At 42.2% G+C, this 25,045-nt stretch overlaps 1 protein-coding gene across 6 annotated transcripts in view; it reads right to left on the bottom strand.

Moving 5' to 3' along the window:
- Positions 1-2,599: 2,599 nt before the first annotated feature.
- MTCH2 (mitochondrial carrier 2) overlaps positions 2,600-25,045 on the bottom strand; it is a 32,710-nt gene continuing 10,264 nt past the window's right edge. Inside the window, exons 6-13 of one of the 6 annotated variants that reach the window (XM_082341232.1) lie at positions 23,155-23,212; positions 22,534-22,585; positions 22,035-22,094; positions 20,790-20,883; positions 19,771-19,818; positions 18,777-18,844; positions 16,506-16,581; positions 2,600-2,965 (exon numbers count right to left, since the gene is read on the bottom strand). In XM_082341232.1, coding sequence (XP_082197358.1) covers positions 2,882-2,965; positions 16,506-16,581; positions 18,777-18,844; positions 19,771-19,818; positions 20,790-20,883; positions 22,035-22,094; positions 22,534-22,585; positions 23,155-23,212 — 540 coding nt within the window. In that variant the 3' untranslated portion in view covers positions 2,600-2,881. Of the gene's footprint in view, positions 2,966-5,028; positions 13,028-14,328; positions 14,539-14,562; positions 16,582-18,776; positions 18,845-19,770; positions 19,819-20,789; positions 20,884-22,034; positions 22,095-22,533; positions 22,586-23,154; positions 23,213-25,045 lie in introns of those variants that run through there. The other 5 variants (XM_082341229.1, XM_082341233.1, XM_082341234.1 and 2 more) reach the window with 5 other exon arrangements.

Below are 25,045 nucleotides of genomic sequence, written 5' to 3'. Positions count from 1 at the left end.
AGACAGATGGAAGAGAGACTAAGAAGAGCTGCAGAGACTGACAGAGAGAGCGCGCGCGCACAAGCTCACAATTTAATTAGCTTCCTGGCTTGCCAGTGGCTTACAGGGGAATTAGCAGAGCTCAGAGTCTAGGGACCTTGCTGGGAGTTGAAGGGAAGCTAATAAGAAAGACAACAACAAGCCCCAGGGAGAAATGAAAGAGGAGGAATCGTCAGCCAAGCAGAGATGCCGGCAGGAGAAGCAGATGTCAGGGCGCTGAGTCCCTGCCTTCCTTCGAGGTTTCAGCTTTCCAGGGCAGTAGACATTTAGAGCCCCTGGGCTGGCCTCCTGGCCCCACTGCCCCTGGTTCCAACCCTTCTGAGCACCTGGTAAACAACGCAGAATGGGGGCAGTTGGGAGTGGCTGTGACAAGTTCCCCTCTGTTGGCCCTTTTCCCAGAAGGGAACCCCCAGGTCCCTTCTGCAGATGGGGAGGTTGAGGCCAGAAATGTGGAGGTGGCCTGCTCCTGACCAGATGTGGCAAACTGCATCTTCCAAAGACAGCTGTGATAGCATCTCCCATCCCACCCTGCTCTTCTTACACCGGGACCATGCCACTCCCCTCTGAGAGGAAGACCTAGGTGGGGCGTAAAAGGTGACGCTGCTTCTGCCTGGCGCTCTCTCTCTTGAAACTCACACTTGGAATCCAGCCATCATGACGTGAGAAAGCCCAGGCCACATGGAAAGGCCATGTGCAGATGTTGTGGCCAACAGCCCCAGTCAGGACCATTTATCTAATTTTCAAGGTCCAGTGCAAAATGAAAAGGTAGGGCCCCTTGTTCAAAAATTAAGAATTTAGGGCTTCCCTGATGGCGCAGTGGTTGAGAATCTGCCTGCCAATGCAAGGGACACGGGTTCGAGCCCTGGTCTGGGAAGATCCCACATGCCGCGGAGCGGCTGGGCCCGTGAGCCACAATTACTGAGCCTGCGCGTCTGGAGCCTGTGCTCTGCAGCAAGAGAGGCCGCGATAGTGAGAGGCCCGCGCAACGCGATGAAGAGTGGCCCCCACTTGCCGCAATTAGAGAAAGCCCTCGCACAGAAACGAAGACCCAACACAGCCATAAATAAATAAATAAAAAATAAAAAATAAAAATTAAAAAAAAAGAAAAAAAAATTAAGAATTTAGAGGGTGACAACAGCATTAAACCACGCATGGAGCCCTTCTAAGTGTGGGAGCTTGTGTAGCTGTACAAGTTGCATCCTGTGAAGCTGGCCCTGACCGCAGCTGAGGTTCCAGCATCCACTGTTTGCGGTATGAGCGAGGAAGCCTTCCAGATGACTCTGGGCCCGGTCACTGTCTGACTGCAACTGAACGAAGGACTCCTGGCTGAACCCAGTGTATGTCCAGACCCACTAGGGACAGAAGTGATTGTTGTCGTTTTAAACCAGAAACTTTTGGGTTACTGCAGCAATAGATAGTTGGAATACTGGGGGAAACAGAACGTGTCAAAACTGGACTGAAGATGCAGTATAGTTACTGAGTTTCTCCCCAAACCCAGGCTGATTACCTGAGCTACCGTTGCTGGACCTCCTTGACCCATGTTGGCAGAGGAGGCAACAGGTAACTCCAGACCCTACCTATGGACCTCTCACTATGGAAGATGGTGGAGCCATTTGGAGTCCTCTGTTTCTTGCAGTTAAAAGCACTCCAACTTTTACAAGTTATTTCCCCTCTCTGGGTCTTGGTTTCTTCGGATGCATATGGAGAGGACTTCATAATCTAGGGCCTGTGAGTCTCTGGAGGGAAAATTCAGAGGACTTGGTGACTAGAATGAGAGGGAGGAGTGAAGGAACTGCAAGAGTCAGAAGGTGTTTACTCCACCTCTTGCACTGGGATCTGGCGGGGACGGGGAAGGAAGAATGTTCAGTCTGGGTCAGATGACGACTGGTTCCACTTTGGGCATTTAGATCACACTAGATTTGGGGGATGGAAAACTGGGGGGGGACTTACATAGTGTCATCAATTAGGTAGAGAATATAATTATGCAGGAAAAGATTGGATAAACACCAAAATGCAGGAAAAGACTGGAAAAACACCAAAATATTGTTATTTATGGTAGGTTCAGGGATGATATTTATTTTCTCTGTGAAATGTTTTCTATTTCCTAAACTTTCTACAATGAATACTTATTCCTTTCATTTGAAAAGTAATTTGAAATATCAATAAAAACTTTAATTTCTTTCAAATGTATCTAAATACATATTAGAATTAGAATATTATAAAAGTGGGAGCTTAAATTAGAGGAGAAAAGATACATGATTTAATAAACTGTATGGCAACAACTAGGTAGCCATCTAGAAAACTTTAAGTTGGATCCATACATCATACCTGATACCAAAACAAATTCCAAATGGATCACATATTTAAATGTAAGAATGAAACCAAAAAAGTACTAAAAGAAATCAAGTGATATTAACAAAAATTTCAGAGTAAAGAAGTTTGAAGTATGACATAAAATCCAGAATTCATTAAAAAAAATTGGTGGATACTTTTTACTACAGCTTAAAAGAAAAACATATTAACATGGCAAAACTGCCAGAAACAAAGTCAAAAGACAAACTACAAACTGGAAAATATATTTGTAATTCATATCACAAAGAGCTCTAAGAAAAAGACAACTGAGTAGAAAAGTGGGTAAGGAATATAAGCAGTTAATAAAAAATAAAATACAAATAACTGTTAGAATAAGACAATTACAGTAAGATGCCATCATTTTTTTTTACCTCTCAGGTTATCAAAGATCTATAGATTTATAACACACTCTATTGGTGAGGAGGTGTAGAAACATTCACACCCTGTTAGTGGGAGGGTCAACTGGTACCGTTGGACAACTGGACAATATCTACCAGGTTTTATAATGTGCATGCCCTTCAACTCCATGATTCCACTTCCTGAAAAGCTGTTCTTCAGACACATGCCCACATGTCTGAAATGACATGTTATTCATTGCAGCATTGTTTGTAATAGCCGTAGAGGACCCATCCAATAAATTCTGATACATAGAATACTACCTACCCTTTATAGAAGAATGAGGAGTCATTTTGTATACTGATATGAAATAATCTCTAAGATTTACTGTTAAGTGAAAAAAATACAAGGTGTACATTTGTTTTGAGGGAATTGGTATGTAGCCGAAATAAAGCCCAGCCAAGCTGTGGCCATCTGAAGCCTCTCAAAGATGTTTTATGCACCCCTCAAATCATTGATTATAGCAGGTTCATTCTAAATGTACCTTTTCTATTCCCCCTCACAATTCACTCCCCTGTCTAATACATTATTATTCAACTCTTGGCTTTCTACATGAGAGTCTTTTACCGCCTTTATGTGTTAGCTTGAATATCACCATATGAGAGGATATCTCCTAACAACTGGCTATGACCCAGTCCTAGTCCCCCATCTCCCCTAAAAAAAAATAAATAAAGCAAACAACTTGCCATTTTCTATTTATTATGGCATTTATCATTCTAACATATTTTTTAGCTATCCACTATAGAATATGACCTCCATAAATATTTGTTGAAAGAATGTTGGTTAAGTCTTCTGCTCTATAATCCTCATATGTATTCTTTGAAAAATTTATTTTGCCACTGTAGTGAAAGATCTAAACTTCCATACAGACTACTCATCAGGCTTCTTTTTCCATAAGTCCACTCCAACTGTACTTGGCCCTCAAAGTCATAGCTTCTTATAAATGGAGAAAAGAAAGTTTCATGGAAGGAAATAAGTTTACCTCCTTTGCTTTCCCAATAAGATGACCTCTTTCCTCCTCTGACTCTTTTATTTATTCATTCATTCATTTATTTATTTATTTTTGGCTATGTCAGGTCTTAGTTGCGGCACGTGGGATCTTTCGTTGCGGCGCGCAGGCTCTTTGTTGCGGCACACAGGCTTCTCTGTAGTTGTGGCACGTGGGCTCCAGAGGGCACAGGCTCAGTAGTTGCGGCCTGGGGGCTTAGTTGCCCCGCAGCATGTGGGATCTTAGTTCCCGACCAGGGATCGAACTCCTGTCCCCTGCATTGGAAGGCGGATTCTTAACTACTGGACCACCAGGGAAGTCCCCCTCCTCTGACTCTTAAATTTCCTAACATTTATTTTTTTAATCCAGAGTTCCATTTTTCCATTGATGCTTTCTTGAAAGAGTTCCCTTGAGTTTACACTTAAACAAGAAGAGGAGTTTGGGACCAATCCATTACAACATATTGGAAAATTTGTTAAATGTTATACATTTTATATTCAAAACTACTTGAGAATTGCTTTAAGTTCAGGGCACCATGCTGTAAGAGTTATATCTATACTGTTAGTATAATAATTATTTTTGTAATTCTAATGTAAATAGTAATACTTTATTAGGCAAGAGAGGTCCTTAAGACCATTTCGGAGTATGCACTGGGTCCACATCTTTGAAACTTAAGTAATGACTCAAACAGGTTCATGAAATATGAAATAAATATTGATTCCAAAAAATACAAGGTGTACAGTATGCTACCATTCTATTTTTTAAAAAGTATGCATTTGCTTTTATGTGCATAGAATACCTCTGAGAGAATCTTCTAGAAACCATTAACAGCAGTTGCCTCCTGGGAAGAGGAATGGTTATGGGAGAAAGACATACTTTCCACTGTTTTACCCTTTTGTACCTAAAATTAAAAAAGGCAGGGAGGGACTTCCCCGGTGGTGCAGTGGTTAAGAATCCGCCTGCCAATGTAGGGAACACTGGTTCGAGCCCTGGTCCGGGAAGGTCCCACATGCCATGGAGCAACTACACCCATGTGCCACAACTACTGAGCCTGTGCTCTATAGCCCGTGAGCCACAACTACTGAAGCCCGCGCGCCCTAGAGCCTGTGCTCCGCAACAAGAGAAGCCACCGCAATGAGAAGCCTGCTCACCGCAACTAGAGAAAGCCCACACGCAGCAACAAAGACCCAACACAGCCAAAAAATAAAATAAATAAATAAATAAATTTATTTTAAAAAGGCAGGGAGAACCAGTATCTTTTTGAGCAGCTGCTTGGCTCCTGCTGGCTTCTATTCAACCTGAGGTCGGCTGAAAGCCCTCAGCCTTTTTCACAAGCACCGTCAAGCCAAACTTCCTTCATCCTGTACTGGTGCAGCTCATGTTTTAAAATACGTATAAATGCAGGTCTTTCCACTTCTTTTAAATTCATCCTGTGGGTTTCAGCCCACTGTTTCAAGATATTTTAGAATCTTGATTCTGACATCCAAATATTAGCTTTCCCTTCCAATAGTGGTGCCACCTGCACTGTGAGTGTGGCAGACACGATTAACTACTGAGCTGACCAAATACAGAATCTAGAAGCATGAAATTTAAGACTTCTCCCCGGATTTACATCAACTGAATAACCAACTTGGGGGGAGGGGCACAGTGGTTAAATGGGCTAGAAATCCACCCGACTGGGCAATCGTGGAGGTCACTGTTTTCCTGGCTGTCTCCTCAGTTGGGAGGCACCTGATGTCTAACTGGAAACGGGGTACACTATGTCCAAGGAAATTTTCCTAGTAGCCTTCCAAATAAATAATAACAAACTATATTATTGTTGACATTATTATTTACTCTATCTTGTTTTTAGTGAAGGTACCAATTCTTTTTCTAGGTGTTCTCAAACCCACAGTTTAATATGATATTCTAGAATAAATCTGGGAATTCACCTGAAGTATACCCACCTAGAGTTTCCAGAATCTACCTCTTCCTCTTTTCTAACACCGGGACATTTGCAGCCATCGGGCATTGGGGCCCCTTTCCTTTTGTCCACAGCTTTATCAGCTATATTGGCAAGGGTTCCAGGATCTTCTCTGCAAAGGTTTAACACCTTGGGATTTGCACCTCCTTTTAAATGGCTGGGTGCTTAGGTTTACTTCTCTTCTCTCCCTTTGGAGTTTCAATTTCCTCTATCTGAAGTTTTGCTTGACTCATTCCAGTTTAGAAATGCTTTTCTTCGATGGAGAGTGAGGAGAATCGGGGTTGAGTATTCTGCTTTCCGACAACTGCTAACCTGACACCTTTTCCCCAAGTGGAACCCTATACTGTCTTTATTACTCTTGCTCTGAACATAACCAACAACGTCTTTTACTGTCTGCACTTTTTCCGAGTCTCATTTTATCAAGGACTTCAACCTTCTTCTCTTATACCTGCCTTTTCTTTTGTGAGCCTGTCAGGGAGCTCTCCGTACAGCCACGCTGGTTTCTTCAGCTCTCCCCCTTTTCCTGTCCAAGGATTTTCTGCAAATGGGCTCTCCTCATTTCCTATTTCAGAGCCTCCTGTCTCATGGGCCACATTCCCATCTAAATCTCTAAACGTGAGATAGTAACTCTAATCTCTTCAAGTTATTTTTCTAGGACTATTTATTTATTCGCTCACCCACTCATTCCATGGCCAACATGCCCTTCCTTCTTGATTCGACTTTGCGCTGTGGTTCCTGTGCCACTGACAGCTCCAGGCAGTTCTTTCCCACGGTCAGAGCTCAGGTCGGGGGAGCTGCTCCCTGGCAGTCGTGTCTGCCCACGGAGAGAGGAACCGGTCGCTGATGCTGTGAACTGCCCAGCTGCTCAGCTCGCAGCTGCGTGGGACTGTGGCTGCCAGGGCAGGGTGGGGGCAGTGCCCTAGCCTGGGGCCGTCCCGCCCTCAGAGCTCGGCTGGGCAGGTGGAAGTGGACTCCCGCGGGGCCGTGGCTTCCAAGCGCTCACCTGTCAGTTTCACCCAAAGGCTCCCCGCCGGGGCTGGCAGTGCGCCGCGGCGGAGAGCAGAAAGCACACAGGATTCGGAGTCAAGCACATCCAGGTCTGAATTCTAGCTCTGCCCCTTCCCGGCAAGCTGTTTAAATCTCTGAGCTTCCATTCTTCTCACTTGAAAAATGGGGATATTATGTGGTTGATTGTGCATAGGTTTCAGTACCCATCAACCCCTGTGCTCATCTCAGGTTCACGGTTTTCACAGGTTATGTCCTTGGCGGACTGTGCTGCTTTCTTTCCCTTTCTGGTCAAGCTGTTTCTTTTGGACATGCTGCAGTATATGTCTATGCCTGGTGAACTTTCCTTTGATGAGCCATGCCCGTGCAGCCCCAAGTAGAGTAGACCCTTGAATCTGTTTGGTTGAATCTGCAGATACGGAGGGCCAACTGTATATGGTTCCAGTGGAGCTGACCCTGGATCCTGACACCTTCAGGCTGGACCTGACTCAGGTCTGGCCAGTAGAGTACTCCATCCCACAGGCACACCGAATGGAATGGTTTACAGATGGATGTGTTTCAAGCCAGAGTCCTCCAGGGGATTCTTGCTGGAACTTCCCTAAGAGACATTTACTCATTCTCTGAAATTACAAGCTCTAAAAAGCCATGTGAGTGAAGATGCCATTTGTCATCTTGTCGCCAAGTGGAGTGAGCCTGTCTGAGAGGGAAACCAGGCAGAGGTGGGCCCAAGGGATGGGGCGAGTGGGAGTTCCTGATGCCTTTGTTTGAACCACCAGATTAACAACTGACCATTTCTGTTGCTTGAGCCAATAAATTCCTTTTCTTAATTAAGCCAGTTTGTTGGGTTTCTGAGTATGCACCCATGATGTACAAATTGACCCTTTCATTGTTATAAAATCACAAATTCTCTCATCAAGTTGCATTTTTACCTCGTTTATATCTGTTCCCCTATTTTTATGTAGGAAAAACAGAACTCAGTACGTGTGCATGACATATTAGAAATTCCCCAGACTTGCAGACCCAGCTCTGAATCCTGGCTCTGTCATTTATCAGTCTTGGGCAAATCAGTTAACCCTTCTGAACTTCACTTTTCTATCAAAAAAATGGGATTATATTTTGTTTATATGGCTGTTTTATGGGTTGGAGCTAATGGATATATGGCCAGGTCGTGTAGGAGGCTACCAATAAATATTCTATTATTAGGTGGTAAGTACATTTATGTTATCTCAATAGCTTTCACTCTGTACAGTTGTCTATAGATGCACTACTTTCCAGGTGACATCTCTTTTTAACCACCATGGTTTCCAGGTTTATCATGGCCGGGACCAAGGAGAGCGTAAGAACTTTTGGGAAAAGATGGAAGATGAGGAGGTGGACAGGAATTTCTAAGCTCAAATGGAGGAGAGATGGAATTAGCCTTTTAAAAAACATTTGCAACTGCAGAACTTTACACCCACTTTCTATTTATAAATATCCTTGTCTCTCAGCTTGGCTCCTTCTGCACCAGGCTCCAGCGGAAGATAACAAGCACAAAGAGCAGCTGCTAATGAGGTACAAATATGCAGAACAGAGGAAGCTGGAGGAGGAGCGTTGGGACTGCATGACGTAGGCTTAGGGTGCATGGATTTAAGGATGCTACAGCAAGAAGTCTTAAGAAACTTAGGTCAGAAAGTATTTTATCCCCTGTAGGAAGCTTGTATAGGCAGAGAGAAGTTGTAGCCATCCTCCATAACCAGATCATACCATACAGTAGCTCCAGCTTTATCTACTGCCTACTGTCTTGCGCTGGTGGCAGGAAGACAAGATAGAAGCCTGCTGCAACAGCTGAGCAGAGATGATGCACCAAGGCATTGGGGACGGAGTGAGGATGACAAATTCAAGAGGCATTTCTGAGAATCTAGCAGTGACTTCTTAGAATAGCGAAGGGTAGAGAGGATTCAGTCATCTCCAGGGTTTTAGCTTGGGAAACAGGGTGATCATGAAGTGTTTAATAAAATTTGAGAATGCAAGCACCACTGCAGGCTTGGGGAGAAGGGTTGCGATGTAATTGAATTTGAGGATCCTGAACAAACATTTACTGAGAACTATGTGTTAGGTATTGTTCCAGGTGCTCATTATATGGCAGAAATACAGCTCTGAAGAAATGTTATAGGACTGTCATTAGAGATGCAATTCCACTTTCCCTCAACTCTTGGCCTTTACTAGTTCCATGACTTTGCCCATATTATCTATATTTATAAAGTATCCCCTTACCTTCTAATTCTTAAATAACCATAACAGCTACCACATTCCAAATATTTACTGTGACACTGTACTCAATTTAATGTCCCAATAAGTATTATCCTCATTTTAGAGATGAGGAGCCTGAGGCTTAATACGATCAAATAACTAGTCCAAGGTCGCACGGCTGCTAAGTGACAGGGCTGGAAATTGTTCCCATTCCACCATCCTGCCTCCCAGTATCCTGTCCTTAGAAAACCAGCTCAAGTGCTACTCCTTCATGAAGTCTTCCCTGAGTTCCCCTAACTGGATGTCAGCTTTTCCTCTTGTGGATCCCAGGGGAGCTTGCTTTCAACTTCTGGCACATCCTGCCTGTCCAACACCCATCACATCAAGTGTTTGGGAGACTCAGTGAGAACCCTTTCAGTGTACCAGGCTTTGCTTTCTTACACATGGTTCCATTTAATCCTCCCAACATTCTTAGTTTTTATGTTCTCGCCAGACCCTTCCTCAGACCCTTTTATGTTCTCGCGTCCCTTCCTCAGCACCCAGTAATGCCGTGGAGGACGCCGAGATTTATTACATCCTCCTCTGCCCACAACCCAGGGCTTTGCACTCAGTAGCTGAGGGTTGTATTTATAAACTCTAAATGTGGGCCCCTCAGGGGAGGAAGGGCATGAAATGCTGAATTCCAGGAGGAGGTGAGCAGTCTGAAGTGAGGTACGGCTCTGTTGTTTCCACTTTCACCCTCCTTTTCTGTTTCCAGCCAAAGGACACTCTCACCAGTCTCTGGGATGCCAGGAGGGCAGGTGTGCAGACGGGATAGAAAGCGACTAGGCGCACTTCTGTTTCTTGTCCTTATCTCACCTCTGGCTCCTCAGGCTCCTCAGTTTGGAAATAAACTGCAAAGCCTAATAGATTTTTCCATGGAAATGTGGCATTACCAGGGAACAGTCCATTCTTCTGGCTGCCTTAGTGAGGCAAAAACTGGTGCTAGAAAAGGTTCTCTCACCCATGGTGTCACCTTGGGTTTGGAAGGGGGCAGGGTTTGTATCATTATTTGCTCTCCCTCTTGGGAAGTTGGCGAGTCTTCAATACCTCCTCCAGGTCACATTTTTGTTTCTCCCCCTTTTCCTTGACACGCTCCAAAGCACTGTTCTCCAGCCATATTTTGGTGTGGTACTAATCTGAATCTATTTGAAAACATTCTTTTTCAGGATGGCAGTAAATTGGTTCTGGAACAACTGTGGTTTTAATACAAAATCTGGCTAATTGGTCCCAGACAGATTCGGGGCCCCGACTGCAGAGGAATCCACTTACGAGAGCGAGGCAAACAGGCTTTTCAACATTTCATCTCACGGCCATGGAATTATGGCAGTGTGTGTGGAAGACTTGCCTCCCAAGACAGCCTGGGGAGGCAGCAAACAGATGAGGAAGCTGACTCATATGGACAAAACTGGTTGGAGGGGAAACACTTTTAGTTGCTTTAGAAAATTGATTGCTGTTACCCTCTAAGATATTCTCCTGAAAAAAAGGTTGTTTTTGTGGGTTTTTTTTTTTGGTTGGTGGCAAAAGAACCTTTCATTTGCAACTTTCCCTCTAGGACAAAAATCAGAGTTCAAGATTCTAATTCTCTCAAGTCTGAAGAGATAAGACGAGGGATCAATGGAGGTGGAAAACATAAAATGTGACATCCTTAAATAAGCCTAAAAAAATCTCTCCATGGGAGATAAAACACCCAACTTTGTATTTAAAAACAAAAAAAACTCCATGGGAATTCCCTGGCAGTCCAGTGGTTAGGACTTCGCACTTCCACTGCAGGGGGCACGGGTTTGATCCCTAGTCAGAGAACTAAGATCCTGCAAGCCACATGGCATGGCCAAAAAAACCAAACCCCCCCCCCCGCAAAACAAAAAAATCTCCAGATACAAATTACTATGGTACTTAGGGCAGCAGCCTGAATGAACCCATCCAATATGCAAGGATGTTCTAGAAGAATCCATTGAGGGAATTTCCAGGTGGTCCAGTGGTTATGCTTTCACTGCTGACCGTTCAGGTTCAATCCCTGGTTGGGGAACTAAGGTCCCACAAGCCACGGGGCAGGCCCCCAAAAAAAGAATCCATTGAGGAGCTGACATGTAAATCACTTTCAAAAAATGTTAACCTTCAAATGTAGTAGGAGTTCCAATACATTGGACTGATGGTACTCCTAGGAAAAAATCCTTCCCGTACAGTAACTTAGCTTTCCATCTGCATAAATCATAATAGTATACAAAAGTAATGGTGATCATCTCTATTTTCAGTTGCTTCACCTATTTATCATTCTGCAGAGGCAAAAAGTGTATCTTTCCTGATTGAAGACCATTCTACTCTATTCTGTGGGAGGCTTGTTCTTTGGTTCACTGATCTGACTAAAATGCAGGGCCTTTGTCCTCAGATGGATCACTTATCGTTTGGTTCACTGGCTACTTTATTCTCAGCATTTCATTGCTTCTGTGAAGCAGTAAACATGCCTTGGAATTTGAGAGACTCAGGTTTGAACTCTCCTCTAAAACTTACTGGCTGTATAATTTTGAATGAGTTACTTAATCTGAGTCTCATTTTCTTTATTTCTAAAGTGGGTATACCTACTCTACCAAAGAGTATGAGAACTAAAGCTTATACAACAGGCTTGGCAGTCATTACTCCCTACTGTTCTCTCTTCTTGCTTCCCCTTACCTGCCATAGTACCTTAAACTGACCCGACTTCATGCACTGCTACTTCACCGGCTAGTTCTCCTACAAAGCCCAGTGAGGCTGTTTTGGTGGGCCTGTTTTCTTTTTTAAATTAATTAATTTATTTAATTTTTTTTGGCTGTGTTGGGTCTTCGTTTCTGTGCGAGGGCTTTCTCTAGTTGTGGCAAGTGGGGACCAATCTTCATCGCGGTGCGTGGGCCTCTCACTATTGCGGCCTCTCTTGTTGCGGAGCACAGGCTCCAGACGCACAGGCTCAGTAGTTGTGGCTCACGGGCCTAGCTGCTCCGCGGCATGTGGGATCCTCCCAGACCAGGGCTCGAACCTGTGTCCCCTGCATTGGCAGGCAGATTCTCAACCACTGCGCCACCAGGGAAGCGCCGGTGGGCCTGTTTTAAAGGGCCAAATATAATTTTTTTCACAGATTTTCAGATCAGAGAGAAGTAATGCCACTGCTGTGTAAGCCTTGAACTTGGTGTTGGATGTGGTTTCTGTTTTGTCAGTTTAGTTTGCAGTATAATTACGAGACTTAGGGGAGAAGTCTGAAGGCAAAGATCTCATCTGGTTGGGAGGACTAAGAGAGACTTCACAAAGAGATGGCACTAGAACTGAATTTTACCATATAAGAAAAATTTCAATGGGGAGAGGGAAAGGAGGACACTTCTAAAGTAGGAAATCATAGCAAAGCTAGGGTATGTTTAGCTGGGATATAGGACTATGTTTAAAGTTTCTTTCGTCCTAAGGTTGCTTGTATACCCTGGTACTTTTACAAGCACCCCGAAGTTCCAGGGAACCCCACATTCTTTTCTTCAGTCAAGCTTCAATGACCAGCAGAGCCCCAGAGGGAATATTTCCTGGCAACTTCGCTCAGTACTGCCGAAGCAAACCACTTGCCCAGTTTCACAAGTGCAGCTTAGTAGATAATCCTTACCTAGGTTTACATGATTTACATATATGAGTCAGTTCAGTATTTCTTGCATGTGTATCTTAAGAGTACCTACCTACCTGCATTTACTAGTCCCTGAGTAAATTTCAGACTCTGAGTATGTTAACGGCGTATAAAATTTTATGGAGGACCACGGGTATAGTACTCTTATTGGACTTACAGCTTGGATGCAGTTAGATTGATCAGCAAGTACTCTGAATAATGCCAGGCCTTGGTGAAATTTTTCCACAGCCCGACTTTCGTAGGCAAAACCAAAGCCTTGGCGCCCGCTGGTGGTAGACTGGTTCTCACAGTCAGACAAGCTTCTCAACTAGGCAGGCGTAGCGTGTATGAGAACAGAAGCCACAGGATAATAAACATGGCACATTTTCCTAGATCATCTTTACTTGAAGATTTTTTTGGGGAAAAAAAGTAGGTAATGCAAAACATTTTTATATTAAAACAAATGCAGATAATATTGAATAGAATATAAAATTTACATTCCTTTTTGAGACAAAGAGACATCAAAGACATGTCAAGGTAAGCTACTCAGGAGCTTCAGGCTACATTCCTAAACCCCGGGGGAGGGAGGAGACCCTGCACGCCCACTCTAATATTGTGGGTGCTGCAGCTTTGATAGGGAAGTAGCAAATTCTTCTGAGAAACAGCAAATTCAGTGCTTATTCATTTGGCAACAACCCAGTGGATTTAAGTAAGTGAAACCAAATGCTTTCTCATTTTAGAGCATTTTAACCTGCTTCTAAAAGACCTGAGTAAATAAGATCTTTACGCTTGAGTGGAAATTTATTCCCTTCTAAAATGATCTTTTCCCCTCCTATGAATGCTACCATGCCTAACTGAGGGTATGACATGCGAGGTGGTCAATATCCTAAGAATCCTGTGGACTTACGTCTGCATTACCAGACGTGAAGTTACAAGTATACCTTCCAAGTGTGTCATCAGGAATGAAAAACAAACTACTCACCTTCTGCAACAACAAAAAGCAAACAAAATAAAAAACAGCAGCACAAAAGATTATATACAATTAGAACTGTATAATGATGCAATTTAGGGATTGGCAAAGACTTAGCTCTTAGAGAAGGGGACTAATGCCGCAGTATTTGCTTTTCATATTTTATATGATAATAAGAATTTCTTTTGGGAAAAAAAAGCCATTATGCTTCCTTTCCAAATCTTGCTTATTCTAATTGTCCTTTTTTTGTTGTTGTTGGCAACACAATTTATTGCTTTGCAATAATAGACTGAAGGCATGGATGCCTCATGCAGAGATTTTCTAGGGTAGATTAGCAGTGTATTGTCCTTTCTTTGAAGTATGAGAGACAGGGTTAATTAAATGTGCTTAGAAGAATATACTGGGAGACAGATTCTGGTGGATGCTGCTGAGTTTTTAAGGTCTACTAAAGAAAAGGTAACTTATAACCTCCCATATCATTTGCCTTATTAATTTTCTTAAGTTTCACAGAATTATTTCTCTTTCTTCACAGGATTGTACTCTTCATTTTACAAAGCCTTAAACTAAGACTCAAATTGCATGACAGCCTGCCTGTACCTTTAGGTAAAAGCAACTTCCTTCTTTAAGTAAAATAATCTGGAGTAAAAATGTTTCAGAATAACTAAAGGGGGAATATCAGTGGTAAATTATGTTGTGCTGGAAAAAAGAACAGAAAAAGGCAGACACCAAACACCTCCATTTTCCCAAGATTAAATGATTATTAAAAAAGCGTGCCACACTGTATAGAAATCAACATTCTCTCCCATAATTCTGTGCATCTGGGACTATAGAAATGTCACTGTCCCTGCCCCACATCTTCAAATTAACATTCTCAGGTCACAACAATAAGTCTTCCCAAAGGGGACCTTCCGGAAAAACAAGCTATTTCCTCGGCTCATATTTCCCTGGAAAAAAAAAAAATGATAAATACAAATAAAGTCTAGTGTGAAAATGAGGTCAGCCAGTCCAAATCAGCAGAGACAACTGGACATATTTCTGAGAAACATGACTAAAATGACCAGGATGAAACCGGGACTATCACCACAGAGCAGCAATGTGTGTTCTCTGACTTAAGCTGAGCGTTTGTGGAACTAACTACAATTCTGACACACGGATAAAGGCAAGTATTTCTTACCTATTTAGACAGAATTCCCAGTTTGGATTCTGGCTCTGCCACTTGCTAGCTAACTGGATTATCAAATGAGTCACTTCATATAAAGTGTTGAGAACAGTCCTATCACGCAGTTAAGTCCCAGCTTTTGTTTGTTTGTTTGTTTTTTTGACCGTGTGGCACGTGGGATCTTAGGTCCCTGACCAGGGATTGAACCTGAGCCCCCTGCAGTGGAAGTGTGGAGTCTTAACCACTGGACCGCCAGGGAAGTCCCTGTGCCAGCTTTTATTTGTTTTGAATGGAATGGTAGATCTCTAAGGAGTACTTATAAAATCTTATAATTAAAGTAGTAATGTTGTGAGTTTAAATGAGTAGACTCTGAAGTTAGACAACCTGCATGTAGATCCTGCGCTCCCAAACACTGGCTGTGTGACCTTGGGTTACATAATTGGTATTATTTAACCGTTCAAAGTCCCCGTTTCTTCATATGTGAGGTGGGATGATAAAGAACGGTACCTATCCTCACACGGCTGTTCTGAGGGTTACGTGAGCTGATACATGAAAAACTCCTTGCATAATGCCTCATATACAGTAAGTGTTCAATTAAGATTTGCTGTTGTCTTGAGCATTTAAAGGACTAACCGTTCCCTAGGTAAGGTGTCTGATACCCTAATAATTTTCTAGTTGCTTTCTTCCTATAGCAGGGGGCTGGTTAGGAAGTGGGGAAAGAAGGGCCACCTTTCCTTTTAAATGGGGACCACAAAAGGAGATTGCCCAACCGAGAACGTAAAACTCAGAATGAAACCCAGAATATTCATGTTAGGTCTGTCTGGCAACCATCCAGGTGTCCTGGCCTGGGCTCACAGAAGGGCTTGTTGGGCATGCTGAGCAAGAGCCCCCCCAGCAGCACTTAGGCCTTTGCGTTCAGGCTGGGAAGCCTGAGCCCTGTGAACAAAGGCCTTTCTCGTATGTGTCACCAGTGCTATCATATAATGCAACAAAGAGTTTCCTCATACAATTTCTTCTACAATCCTTTAAAAAGTGCTTCCCATTCAAAAACAGCTTTCAACTGATGGCCATTTTAGTGATTCCATGTTAAATTTAGCCCACAGCCATTTATCATTTTGGTTCCTAATAAAGCTCTGCCTAGATTCATCAAGAATTTTTGGTTGGAGATGACCTACACCTCACAGCAATAACAAACAATAAATTGGAGTCTGGACAAAATCATCCACTAACATGACTCTGGAAGTAAGAGATCAGCCCTTTCAACAATATTGTGACAAATAATGTCATAAATAAATAACTTTTTATTTCTCAGCTTCTCTAAATACTGTAGGAAAACACCTGAATATATTAGGAGATTCTGAAAAGTTACAAAAAGGTGAGGTTGGAAAAAATAATCTGAAATCAAGGGCATCATTTTAACAACCAGGATAACTGTCTACCCAGACCTTATTTGCAATTTGAATGTGATCACCCAAATGGCTCCCAGATCACATCTAGGAATTCTTAATTCTTCACTACCTCTCCTGATTTCCAAACAGCACATTTTATTACTATGCCAGAGTGACATATGGAACACTAAAAAGGGTACATTAATTGGTAACTAAAGGATAACCTACAAGAATTAACCTGGGATTCCAGAGACATTTAAGAAAACAAACAAAAACAAAACAAAATAAAATACGAGGAGGGGAGAGGGAGGGAGGGAGGGAGGGAGGGAAAGCGGGAGGGAGAGAGAGAATGAGAGAGAAGTACCTCTTTTTGCAGCAGGCACCAGCAATCTATCCAAGAAGAATACACTGGGGAGTAGGGAGGGCATCCACCAGCAAGCCTGAAATAGAATAAAAGGTTAGCTACGGAAGTCAACATTTATGAAACATTCTCTCAAGAGCTCAGTAAATCTTTGTCAAAACATTCTTCCTGGAAAGTTCCCTGAGAAGCAATTTTAGTTCTGAAGAAACAAATTCTATTGGAGCAGGTGAAAGACTGAGCATCCAAAACGGACCGCCCTCCCTTACATTCAGGTTTTGAATCAACATAACATAAACAGAAACTTCAACCAGTTATGTACTTTCTAAAACATCTAGGCTTAAATTTGTGGACAAATGAAATCCTAGAACATAGTAATTATACGATTAAAAAGCAGGGAAAGAGAATTTAAAAACTAAGTAGTATTCAAAAGACTCCAAACATGACAATGGACAGTGGCGTGAAATGGTGGTGACTACATGCTCTTACTCAGGTATAACGCCTTGTCACTTCCTCTCTCAAAAAGTGCAAATAATAATAGTAACAACAACAAAGACAACAACACCACACTTAACCAATCCTTCAAGCCTGCTCTGGGCCGAAATGTGGCAGCTGCTCCACAAAACACAAAACAAACAGAATATGGTAACTGTGCTCAGAACTCCACACAGCTATCAATTAGATATCTTGTTTGAAAACAATGACATGTATAATGGCATATTGTGGCAGGTACTCCAGAGGAACAGACTTTTGAAATAAATCAAGAGGCAAAACTTCTGGGACTTCCCTGGTGGTCCAGTGGTTAAGAATCCGTGCTTCCGGGATTCCCTGGTGGCGCGGTGGTTAAGAATCCACCTGCCAATGCAGGGGTCACAGGTTCCAGCCCTGGTCCAGGAAGATCCCACATGCTGCAGAGCAACTAAGCCCATGCATCACAACTACTGAGACTGCACTCTAGAGCCCGCGAGCCACAACTACTGAGCCCGCGTGCTGTAACTACTGAAGCCCGTGCGTCTAGAGCCCATGCTCCGCAACGAGAAGCCCGCGCACCGCAACGAAGACTAGCCCCCGCTCACCACAACTAGAGAAAGCCCGCGCACAGCAACAAAGACCCAACACAGCCGAAAATAAAATAAATTTAAAAAAAAAAACACCATTCACTTTATAGCAGTACACCATATATACTCAATAAATATTTGTTAATCAATAAATATTAAAAAAAAAAAAAAAAAAAAAGAATCCACGCTTCCACTGCAGGGGTTGCAGGTTTGATCCCTGGTTGGGGAACTGAGATCCTGCAAGCCACACAGCGTGGCTAAAAAATTTTTTTTTAAATTAAAAAAAAAACGAGGCAAAACTTCTGTCCAACCTGGTAGACTCAGATGGCACCTAGAAGCTGGAAATCAGTGGTGTCCACCACCACACCCACCCCCTTCCCCAGCCAGTACATGAAAGGTCAAGAAACTTTCCATTTTCAACCAAATTTCCTACTTTTCTTACTTGAAAACTCACTTTCTCCATGAAGCCCTGAGGAAAAACAGGTACAGGTTGTCATTCAATCCCTGACATACTTTTTGTAACTTTTGAAAGAGAGGATAAGGACTTAAAACAAAGGAGGGACTTCCCTGGCGGTCCAGGGGTTAAGACTCTGCTGCGCTACCAATGCAGGGGGCATGGGTTCGATCCCTGGTCAGGGAGCTAAGATCCTGCATGCTGCACCTCATGGCCAAAACTAAATAAAAAAGTTTTTTTAAAAAAAAATGTGGGGACTTCCCTGGTGGTCCAGTGGTTGAGAGTCCATCTTGCAGTGCGGGGGGCGCTGGTTCAATTCCTGGTCGGGGAACTAAGATCCCACATGCTGCGGGGCAACTAAGCCTGCGTGCTGCAGCGAAAGATCCTGCATGCTGCAGCTAAGACCTGACGCAGCCAATCAATCAATAAGTAAATATTAAAAAAAAAAAAAATGTGAAAGTAGAGCAATTTGGTAATTTTCCCACCCTTTTCAGAAAAGAACCTAGACTACTGGCAAGTGCACATTATTTATAAATGCTTGAGAAATATTATTTGTGCCCTTCTCTCTTCCAAAAAAGGATATGAAGTGGCTGCTTATAATATAAATTGATGGGACTGCTGGTACATGGGGCAGACAGAGAAAAAAATTAGGAAATCTATTAACAGCACCAACTGTACTATCCTCCCCAAATTTCTACCAGGACTGCCCTACCTGTCAGGCATACAGGTAGCCAACTAGTAAGACAAGAAACGCAAGGCACTTACCCACAGTTGTTGACAGCCATAAGATTAGAGACAAGCACAAAGGGGTACGTCAACATACTGGCAAAAAACTGTAAAAGAGTAAAAAGACAGCTAAGTTACTAACTCATTCCTAGTCTCCTTTATTCTTCTCCCTTAGTCTTAGTGCCACTGTGGTCAAATACTCCAACATCGGTTTTGCTTTCTCAGTATCCCAGGAGAGACTAAATTACACATTTTTGAGCCTGCAGATGTTTCCTCCTCTTACCATACCACTACATGCAACCTTTTAACCAAAGACCAGAAGGCTTCTCTTATTCTGTGATTGAGCCCTCATTCAAATAAAACTGAACCTCATCATTTGAAAGTAAATACAACTAAATACAATAAGCATTTCAAAATAGCCCTGAAGAAAACAAGACAACATGAACATCCTTCCAAAGACAATGGAAACTACTTCAAAAGTCAACTACTGGAAGACTCCACATGATTCAAGAGGGTGAATTTTCCAATACAGGTTCAGCGTGATACAGTGAGAAGCAGGGGCAGATCTGTGATGAGAAATGCCCACTTACCCCCTCTGAAAGCTAAACAGCACCAAATTATGGAGGCTTGTTATTACTGTTACTGTGATGCAGGGACTCTGGGTTATTCTTACCTCTGAAAAATATTAATAAATTTGAGAGACTCTCCTGTGAGACAGCTGGTTGCTTTAAAGCAGTGACGACAAAGAAATTGAAAAGAAAAGAGAAGGGAAGAGAAGAAAAGAAAACTACTCCTAAAAAGGGACTTCCCTGGTGGTCCAGTGGCTAAGACTCCACGCTCCCAACACAAGGGGTCTGGGTTCGATCCCTGGTCAGGGAACTAGATCCCACATGCCGCAACTAAAGATCCTGCATGCCGCAACGAAGATTCCACGTGCCACAACTAAGACTCGGCACAGCCAAATAAATAAACATTAAACAAACAAACAAACAAACCTACTCCTAAAAGGCTCAAAGGATTTTTAAAAACTTACTCCTGTGACAGCTTGGGAATAACTCTTCATTTCATTCATGGTGGAAACCTAGAACAGGAAGAAAGCCTTTATTAGAACGAGTAAGAAAATTAAGCTGATATAACAGCTAATTGCCCCCAACCATATCAATATATTCTATCTCTGCATTATTAGTTTCTTTGACAACTTGAAAATTAATTTAGAGGATGAAAACATAAAACATTATAAGCATAAAAAGGCAGTGATCAAAATGATCAACCTGATTCAACATTAACAGACAAGTTCATATTAGACTAGGATGGAGTAGGAACTAATATAATAGCCTCAGGATTTCAAAAACAACAGAAATGCGATTGGTAACCTTTTCCGATGTCTTAGAAATATTGAGACAATCCCTGGAAACAACACTGACGGTATACTGAGGGACAAGTCACTCCCTCCGTATACACCTAGCTGTGTACCAGATGCTGTGGGGAAGACGAGTCTCAGTACTCAAGAAACCAAGCACATGGATTTTTAGTCCTACCCCTGGCCCAGGTGTGTCCTAGTTCCCACCATGCTTTGGGGCTGCCTGTGTTCCAAGAGGTATACAACTGCTGAGGCTGGAGAAACACTGCTTTTAGGGAAGGCTGATTCTCACCCCCCACCCCGCCCCCAGGCTAAGGTTTCTAGAAAGCCCAATACAGGAGTCCCCTTAACACTTCAGATTAGATGAAACACCTGCATACACTATAAAACTATCCTGCTTCATAGTGTCCTCTAACATTAGGCATCAATAAAGAAGTGATCTCCTTGCAGCATGGAGAAAGGTAGGCTCTTAGGCTCACTCTGCCACACCCTAGGGACTTTCTAGGTGCATCTCTCTATAGTAAACAGCATAGGTCATTCCATTAGCCTTTAAAATTTTGACTATTAATATATAGCTATATAATGACGAGTCTGGCACATAACCAACTGCCATCTTACTTTAAAGCTAACCTAGCTGCCAGGTGGATACAATGAAGTCAGCACCAGCACGTCTCATCAAGGGCACAACCTACCCCGCTGTCCAGTGCATAAGTATTGACGAGGTAGGCCAGTGAGTTACAGAGCCACAAAGAAATGATGTCACCTAGGAGGCGAGGAATAAGACCCCTACACGAAGAAACAATAAAAATAAGCACCAAGAAATGTGATCAGTAAAAAGGTAATTCACTCAATATAAACACTTCTCAAAGAATTAATTTCAAAACATTCTAGAGAACTGAAAAGACACTGAATACGAGAACCTAACCAATTCATTCTAGTTAATATAACTGTTCTTGAGGCTAATCTCTAATGACTTTTATTCTCATTTAAAAAATGCAGGTCAGCTATACCCCTCTAAGATATGGCCAATGGCTCACCTTACTATTAATAACTATAAGCAGGGAGGCAAAAAGTGTGCCTATTTCGGAGAAGAGACTTAAATATGATTATTGCTAAACTACTTGATATTCAAATTTGGCAGGGCAAAAGATGAGAAAAATTACAAAATGAGAATGGCCCAAACACAGATACAGGTGAAGAGCATCAAAAAACATGTTTCCAGGGCCTAGTTAACCGAGGTGAGGCAGTGTGGAAGAGTGGGACAAACATTACCTCACAGACTGAAGACCAGCGTTTAAATGCCACTTCTACCACTTATCAGCTATGTGAAGGGCAGCAAATGAACTTCCCAGAGCATCAGTTTTTTTTTAATCTCTAAAATGAGAATAATAATAATAGCTGTCTTGCCTACTTCCCAGAGTATTTATGATACTCAAACATAAAATCAACTATGTGGAAACACTCTGAAAATTAAAAAGGACCATTTGGTTAATAATGCGGTTTTTGTTGTTAACAGAAGAACAAGGGTAGTAGCCTAAGTTCTTCCAAAGTAAATTCAAGGGAATGAATACAGTGCAAAAACGTATTCTCTCAGGATAAGGAAGATACATGGTAGATAATTTTCCATTTTTCAAAAATGAACTTTCCTCATTTCATCAACTATATAGTAATTGAGAACTCACTGTAAGGGTAGAAACTTCAATGAATTTATTTGTTAAAAAAAAAACACCCTCACTTCAAACATTTTAGATGTGCAGAACAAAAGTTTGGGATCTCTACAAGAGAATTTAAGTCAGATGGGCCTAAATGGAGTTTAACATGAAATAAACCCAGAGAGTACATTTTCTCCGAGGTTTAAACAAGGAGTCATGTCCTCGTTCTCATTAAAGCTTTCTACGCACACAACAATCACACGCACAAATCAGTAATTTACTCACGCAAAAAACCCTAGGATGCCCTCTTCCCGATAGATAGTCGCTATGGAGTCACAAAGTCCACTAGGTTCAGAAGAAAGAAACGTGAAATACGTCAAGATTATTTTGCAGCTATCAAAAAAAAATGTTCAATTACCACTTCTGACAAGGTGAAACTTACACCTCCACCCCTGCTCCCTTTTCTACCACCCTCACTCTGCAAAGACAGTTGAATTTAGAGATAGAAGTGGAGATATTAATACCTAAGGGTGTAGTCACATGCAGTCAGGGTGAATTCTGGCTTCAGTGGTCCTGCAACTTACTCTGAGATCCTGGTTAGGCTCCTAAACCTGTCTGGGCCTTTTTCTTCTATTTTACTGTTTTTTTGTGTGTAGATCAAATGACATAAGACATATGAATTTGTTTTGTAAGCTCTAAGGCATCATAAAAATGTAAAGTATTATTATTCTAATACTTTGGCTTCAACAGATCTCCCTGAATACTTGAAAACAGAAACACTTACCAGTACTTGGATTCTCTGCCAATGAATTGTACCATAGATCTCAGAGTGATCACTATAGAACACAGAGAAAAGATTTTTAAGCTACATTGAGATAAATTTTAATAGCCCTGGGGAAAAAAAAAAAAAAAAGGTTTTCCCACCTAAAGACACTATGCTATCTGGATAAATTGGATAAAAGCCAAAATAGGCAAACAAAAAACAAACAGGCAAGGCACTTTAGTGAACTCCCATGTCAACCTATCTAAGTAGTCAGGAGAGATCGTGATATAAAAGAAAGATAGGGCTTCCCTGGTGGCGCAGTGGTTGAGAATCTGCCTGCCAATGCAGGGGACACGGGTTCGAGCCCTGGTCTGGGAAGATCCCACATGCCGCGGAGCAACTGGGCCCGTGAGCCACAACTACTGAGCCTGCGCGTCTGGAGCCTGTGCTCCGCAACAAGAGAGGCCGCGACAGTGAGAGGCCCACGCACCGCAATGAAGAGTGGCCCCTGCTCGCCACAACTAGAGAAAGCCCTCGCACAGAAACGAAGACCCAACACAGCCAAAAGTACATAAATAAATAAATAAATTTGTAAAAAAGAAAGATAAAAAATCAGATTTCAGTTATCAACTGCAAACATACCATGGAAGGGATGTGTGATGAGAGTAGCAGCAGAACGGGCCATCATCTCTCGAGTTGTCTAGAAACAATCAACACACACTTGTGAAATCTAAGTAAATGACACTCAAATTCCTGAGAGAAGTCATGTGGGTGGACACTGTAGAATAAGAGAGTGAGTGACAGAGCACTCCTGCCCTTCCTGGAGTCAGGAAGAGTAGCCTGAATGGGATGCAATATAATACACTATCATTCTAGCACAGCTTTCACTCATGGATTTCAATACTGTTATAGCTACTTCTCAAAATTTCTCTGCAAAGCAGGTTTCTGTTATCTTCTCAAATTTAAAGATGAGAAAAACAAAAGCAAAGAAACAGGGAAAGGGACTTCCCTGGAGGTCCAGTGGTTAAGACTCCACGCTTCCAATGCATGGGGTGCAGGTTTGATCCCTGGTCGGGAACTAAGATCCCACATGCTGCAGGGTGCGGCCAAAAAAACAAAAACAAAAACAAAACAAAAAAAAGAAACAGGGAAAGTCACCAGCAAACAGTAACCTAGCTGGAATAAAACTATGAGGCTTGGGGCTTCCCTGGTGGCACAGTGGTTAAGAATCCACCTGCTAATGCAGGGGACACAGGTTCGAGCCCTGGTCTGGGAAGATCCCACATGTTGTGGAGCAACTAAACCCGTGCACCACAACTACTGAGCCTGCGCTCTACAGCCTGTGAGCCACAACTACAGAGTCCACATGCCACAACTACTGAAGCCTGAGCGCCTAGAGCCCATGCTCCACAGCAAGAGAAGCCACAGCAATGAGAAGCCTGCGAACCACAATGAAGAGTAGCCCCCACTCGCTGCAACTAGAGAAAGCCTGCGCGCAGCAACGAAGACCCAATGCAGCTAAAAATAAATAAATAAAAATATAAATTCAAACAAACAAACAACTATGAGGCCTGTATTTAGACTATTAAATTGCTCTCTCATTGTGAGTGATTTCAGAGACTCTGATACTCTGATATCTACACTAGACAAATGTCAGGCTCTATTTAATCTGTACCAACGTCTCAAGGAGAACACAATGACGTTCATCTGTTTTTCGACCAGAGCCCCGTAACTGTGCAGTATCTTAGAGCTCTATATTTACCCTAGTTTATCTTTCTTGTCCAGGACTCAGTAAAGAGGTTAGTAAAAAATTCAATCACAATACTTGGAGGTAGGCTGTAAATATAGTAGGTCCGTCGTTCGTTTTTGCATTTAAACATTATCTTCATTTAGTTAAGAGATCTCTCACCCCTACTCTAATGGTAGTTCTAAGAGCCTTACGATGAACTAAATAAAGTTAAGAAAATATAAAACACATTAATACATGCATCTCTACTTTTAAATAAAATCACTTCATGAAAATTTACAAAAAATAAAGTTGACTCATCTGACATCTTGACCTATAGTGATGTTTGTTCAGTGATATATACTTTAGAAGGCAGCTTTCAATGAAAAATTGTGACATCTCTATAGACAATTAGGTAATGTAAAGACTAGAAATAAAAGAGTATTATTAAGTCAGGCATGCAACAAACTCCAATGGTAGAAGACAGGAGTGGGAAATGGACGATAAGGACATCTTAAAGTCAGAATAATGTTGTAAAAGCATTTCTGGATATATAATATCCAACACACAAAGGCCCTGGCCACTATTTTAATACTTTTGGGCCAGAGATTTCCAACTCTATTATAAGAGGTTTCAGTACCTCCTCAATTTTAAAGATGAGTGGGCAAATTATGTTTCCTTGAAATTCCAAACAGCAAGCAATGTTTTTTTCTCTCTTTATGTTCTACATGCAGTAAAGCCCATATTAAATTGAAAGTTTAATTTTGTTTGGAACAGACACTGAACATACAGGCCTGATGATCCTGA

The sequence above is a fragment of the Balaenoptera borealis genome, assembly GCF_965194805.1.
Source record: "Balaenoptera borealis genome assembly, chromosome: 11".
In the NCBI taxonomy this organism is placed as follows: Eukaryota; Metazoa; Chordata; class Mammalia; order Artiodactyla; family Balaenopteridae; genus Balaenoptera; species Balaenoptera borealis.
The sequence above is the reverse complement of the archived record's forward strand: the minus strand, read 5'-3'. Positions and strand labels throughout refer to the sequence as shown.